Source organism: Monodon monoceros, unplaced genomic scaffold, assembly GCF_005190385.1.
Source record: "Monodon monoceros isolate NGI ecotype Baffin Bay Population unplaced genomic scaffold, NGI_Narwhal_1 Super_Scaffold_3, whole genome shotgun sequence".
Lineage (NCBI taxonomy): Eukaryota > Metazoa > Chordata > Mammalia > Artiodactyla > Monodontidae > Monodon > Monodon monoceros.
Window position 1 is genome coordinate 95,377,097 of NW_021703780.1, and position 5,348 is coordinate 95,382,444.

The following is a 5,348-nucleotide window of genomic DNA, read 5'->3' on the forward strand; positions in this document are numbered from 1 at the left end:
ATGCTGCAGAGCAAGAGGGCAGGGCTCAGGGCTCCTGTCACCTTCCTCTTCCATCTAGGTCACCGCCCGCACCGTCCCCAAGAGGCTTGTTCTCCCATCTCTACCATAGGACCTCAGTGGTCTGGGTTCTACATTGCCACCCTGCCAGTCTGCATGCCAGGGAGTGTGGGGTGATCCTGCCTCCCTGGTTCCTGGGGCATTCAGCCTTGCTCCCCTCCTTTTGGTGCTGTTGAGATTTGACTTGCTTTGTCAGCCAGAGCAGGCATGCCCTGATCCTAGGCTTTGGTTGCTGGCTCACCTTTGTCACCATGCTTTGCTCTTGTTCTTTTGCTCCTGTAAGTCTTTGCATGATGCGTTGTCCTCACAGCTGAGCCTGCCTTATGGTCTTTTTTTTTTTTTTTAATAAATTTATTTTACTTTATTTATTTACTTTTGGCTGCATTGGGTCTTTGTTTCTGTGCGTGGGCTTTCTCTAGTTGCGGCGAGCGGGGGCTACTCTTCATTGCGGTGCTCGGGCTTCTTATTGCAGTGGCCTCTCTCGCTGCGGAGCACAGGCCCCAGGCACGCAGGCCCAGCAGCTGTGGCTCGTGGGCTCCAGAGCTCAGGCTCAGCAGCTGCGGTGCATGGGCCCAGCTGCTCCGCGGCATGTGGGATCCTCCCAGACCAGGGCTCGAACCCGTGTCCCCTGCATTGGCAGGCAGATTCTTAACCACTGCGCCACCAGGGAAGTCCCTGCCTTGTGGTTTTTACTCTTCTTTCTTGGTCATAACCTGTCCAGCTGTTTTTGTACTTTTGGAGAAAATGGTTGACTTTACAGCTGCTCTACCAACAGACCCTTGTGGCCCGGTCCCAGGGCCACCGTAGCCTCCCCGCCCCACTCCTCCAGGGCCTCCCCTGTCAGGCATATGACTGACTACATCATCTCCCCTCTCTCTCCTCTCTGCCCCAGATCAGTGGACCATCCCCTGCCCGGATCCTCTCTCTCCACAGACTTTGGCAGCTGGCAGATGGTAACAGGCTGTGGCAGTATTCAGGAACGGGCTGTCCTGCACACAGACTCCTCTCTCCCTTTCAGCTTCCCGGATGAGCTCCCTAACAATTGTCTGTAAGTGTCTTGCTTGAGAAGACAGGATGCCCCGCCCCCACCCCACCCCGCCCGCCCGTATCAAAAGCTGGTGAGCCACTGAGTGCTGGCTAGGAATGAGGCAGCAGCAGGCCCCAGGGAGCTGGCCTGGGCTCCCTGCCCTTCCCGAGTGTCTCAGTTAAGTATACCTCACTGCTCCTGGACCCTGAGGTATGAAGGGGGCCTGATGGACTGCTCAGGAAGTGCGTTGGAGTGTGTTCACTCTCCCCGGCCTCTAAAGCCCATCCGTGGGTCTCTTGGGGCACACACCCTTAGGGAAAGCTGGCTGGACTCTAGCTATAAAAGATTCTATTTCTGTCCAAGGCTTTGCCTGACATGAGAACCCTTTGAAAGCAGAACAGTGGAGTAGTGAAAGTAGGTGTATGGTGGAGAGCCAGAACGGGTTAGCCCGAGGGCTGTGCTCCCAAGCAGAACCGAGGGTTCCTTGCTGTCCCCTCCCCCCTTTTGTCATCTGCTTTTATCTCTGGTCAGGAAAGAAAAGTGGACAGGGATGCCCATCCAAAGCCCAAGCCTGTAAAATCCTCTCCCTCCAAAGCTCCAATGCTGGACTTCCAGTTCTAGCAGAGCAGCTGCCTCTCTGGCTGCCGCCTGCCCCCTGCCTGCGCTGCTGTTTCACGGATGTCAGGCGGGGAGAGCCTCCGGTGGCCTGGGGAGCAGGATCTGCTTCTGGTCTGTGGCTGCCTAAGGGCCTTCACCTCCCCACCGGGTGCTGGGTATTCATCACCACCACCAGAATCCAGTTCATACCCTCCAGGGCTGACAGGTTGGAGGCAAGTTGCCCTTGGGAGTTGAGAAGGATTCCTGCTGAGGGCAAGCAGGGGCCAGACCTTGGGATTCCTAGATGGTGCTCACAGGCCCTGGCCCCGCAGCTAGGGAGTAGCCCAAGGACTTTAGAGGCCACTAGGGCCTGGTACAGCCTTCTCTATAGCCAGACCCTTAAGCCAGAAACTAGATCTCTTAGATTTTTGAGGATTAAAGAAATAGTTGTCTGCACCTTTCTGTAGGCTCTTCCTACTTCAGCCAGAGAGCCTAAGAGCTACCTCTGGAGGAAGCAGACATCTCTGCCCCTGCTTAATAGCACCCCTCACTTACCTGGTATTAGCCACTGAAACGGGCAGCTCTAGCCCCAGATCCTACAATTTATGCCTTGAGTAGCTCTCTGTGCTCCCAGCCAACCCTCAGGTTAGGGGTGGTTCCCAGAGGAGGGCTAGGTTCGCCGTGATCCCATGGCCTCCAACATTGCAGGATGGGCCTAGGGTCAGGGTTGATTCCTGGTGAGGTCACATAGTATGTGGGTTCACTGCTTTGGCTTTGGTGTCAGAGAAATTTAATCCAAATCCTAGCTGTTATGTTTACTAGCTCTGGGGACTTCCCTGGCGGTCCAGTGGTTAAGACTCTGCACTTCCACTTCAGGGGGGTACGGGTTCGATCCCTGGTTGGGGAACTAAGATCCCGCATGCCGCATGGCCAAAAAAACCCCAATATGTTTACCAGCTCTGTCTTGGGATATCAGCCTTGACTTCTCTAGCCTGCTAGCTCATCTCTTGAGAGGGAATGGCACTATGGTAGCTCCAGTCTCTGCCTGCCATATGTCCTCAAGCGGATCACATACTCTCTCTGGGCTCCAGTTATCTTGTTTCTAAATAGGTTGTGATCTCTCCCCTTTCTGCCTCCTAAAAATAGGGGGCAATGAGAATGCATACATACGGACCTTTAGATATTCCCTGTGAATATGAACTACTATCTGTATTTCTCCTGGTTATATGCTCTCAGGAAAAGCTAAAGAAGCACACATGGTCTCCAGCCTATGTAAAACCTAATTAGGAAGTAAAGAAAATCTGGGGCCACGTATCTCCCCCACATGCCAAGAGAGACTTCGGAGTTGTTCATGGTATTGCAGGAATCCAGTATCAGCCCCATTTTCTTAGTGCTGCTGCTAGAGCTATTTGACTTTCCTTTGCCCTACAACCTGTTTCTGCTGCTGCTGCTGCTTCTCTCTCTCACTCTCACTCTCTCACACACACACACCCCACTCCCACCAATCTGTTTTCCCTGGGTCTGTTCTCCCCATACTTACCCCTGGACACTCACTTATCCTCGTATCTCCATCTGCTACCCCAGGCCCTAGGTGCAAGTCATTTGGGCCTGGGAACTGGGAATATTGCTGCTGCTTCTAACAAATTTGCAGGAGGGGTTACCCAGTGATTGGTCTCTTAGGGGAAATTTTGGAGTGAGTTAGTGGTCAGGGCTGGTCTTTGTGCTTAGGTAGGTGGGAATGTGAGGGCTCATCTCATGTGGGTCTGTGACCTTTCCTCTAATTCTGTGTCCCTCCTACCCCTAGACTTCAGAGGTTAAGTCCAGAGGTTGGGCGTGGCTGGTATCTCAGGCCTTTTCTATTAAAGACTCTTCAAGTCATCAAACAGCCTTATGTGGAATTCACACTTGTTGTTCCCCTTCTTGACTTGTGATAAGTGCCTGTAGAGGCCAGGGAAGGAAAAGCAGATAGAATGAGAAAAGAAGTCCTGCTAGAAAAGCCAGCACCTTCCTAGCTGTTTACCTGGGGACTGCAGTGACTGAAGGTGAGGACTCTGGCCTCTCCAGGTAGGAACAGCAGCCTGAGAGCTGAGAGAGAGTTTAAGAGAGGAACAGGGCCAAACATTTGGGGCCTGAACCACAAGGGTAGTATGGCCACGGGGCAGATGCTGGCCTTCTACTGAGGAATGCAGAAGGATAGGCAGTGTGGCGTCAGGATGAGAATGTTGGATCCTGCCCCAGGGTAATGCATTAATTCTCTCTCTTTCCCTCCCTCCCTCCGCACAGGCTTACAGCCCTGAGTGAACGGGAGACTCGGCTACAGGAGGTGCGCTCAGCCTTCTTGGCTGCCTACAGCAGCACAGTGGGGCTTCGGGCAGCAGCCCCCAGTCCCTCTGGTGCCATCGGCCTGCTGGAGCAGTTTGTCCGTGGTGTTGGACTCCGGGGCACCAGCAGCAGCACCTTATGAGGCAGCCAGCTCATGACAGCTTCCTGCTCCTCTCTCACCTGAGCCCTAAGCGGAATCAAAGCCATGCCCAGCCAAGGGGTGCTTCAAGGTGGGGGGAAATCTCCCCTTCTCCATCATGCACATGGCAGCCCCAAGGCTGAGCAGGGCCAAGGACGGGGTTCTCCCCCACCCCAGCTTCCTGACTGGTGTCCGCCACCCTACTTGTCACTGCCTCCCACCCACCTCAGTCTTTGCCAGGATTCCTGTCAACTCTCAGAACTATGTGGGGTTTCCCTGGGGCCTTGTGGAGGCCGAGACTTCACAAAAGACCCCCACTTTCCATTCTCGTCTCCTGGGGAGGAGGGGTCACCCGTGCTGAGAATGAGGCAGTTTTGACACAGATCACAAAATGAAATCAAAGCCTTTTTGAACAGCTACTCTATCGCATTATCATTTGGCTCCTGTCTTTGTGGAGTTATTTAGAAGGTTCTCCTTGTCCTTCTTTTTGCTGGGGGGAGGGGTACAGATGAAGCAGGAAGGGAACTGGAGACTTGGGTGTTCCCCTTAACTCCTGAGCCATGAGAGTCTCCAGTGAGACGGGGACATGTAGTCACAGGCTGTTAAGGTGGGAGCAGTGGTCCTCAGGCCTGAGTGGGCCCTAGTCACCCCTAGGGAGCCTGTTTATCCATGCAGATCTCCAGGGCTGCCTGAAATTCAGACTTGAAGTTGCTGAGTTTCATTTAGCTGGGAAGGGTGTGGGGAGAATCTTCATTTTTAACAAGTTTAGCAGACTGGTACAGGTGACCTGCAGCCCCTGCGTTCGTTCGGTGAGGGATTGGCTTCCAGGGCTTTGGAGGTAGTAGGTGATGTGGGGAGGATGGACCTGGCTGACAACCTACCGTGTGACCTGGAGTGAGTTGCATCCTCACAGAGTGTGTCTGCGTCTCTTAACACCATGAAATCATGCGGGTTCAAGGACATGGACAAAAGGTTTTGCACAGTGCTGTAACGGCCACCATTTACTGACCTCTGACTCTAAACACAAAAGAGGTCATCAGTGTGAATGCCAAGAAGGAAATAATGCCGGTGAACATTTCTTGAGTATTTACTGTGTACAATCCCCTGTGCTAAATCCTTTCTGTGGATTATTCTCTATGAAATTTTACAACACCCCGAGTAGGTGCTATTAATGGCCATTCTACTAATGAACTGACTGAGCCACAG

At 53.2% G+C, this 5,348-nt stretch overlaps 1 protein-coding gene across 8 annotated transcripts in view; it reads left to right on the top strand.

Moving 5' to 3' along the window:
• Nucleotides 1-4,562, top strand: part of MTMR14 (myotubularin related protein 14) — a 43,280-nt gene extending 38,718 nt beyond the window's left edge. For 4 of the 8 annotated variants that reach the window (XM_029243708.1, XM_029243712.1, XM_029243711.1 and 1 more), the window contains exons 18-19: nt 950-1,105; nt 3,965-4,224. In XM_029243708.1, the coding sequence (XP_029099541.1) occupies nt 950-1,105; nt 3,965-4,145 (337 nt within the window). In that variant the 3' untranslated portion in view covers nt 4,146-4,224. Of the gene's footprint in view, nt 1-949; nt 1,106-3,964 lie in introns of those variants that run through there. The other 4 variants (XM_029243707.1, XR_003796780.1, XM_029243709.1 and 1 more) reach the window with 4 other exon arrangements.
• The last annotated feature ends 786 nt before the right edge of the window (nt 4,563-5,348 follow it).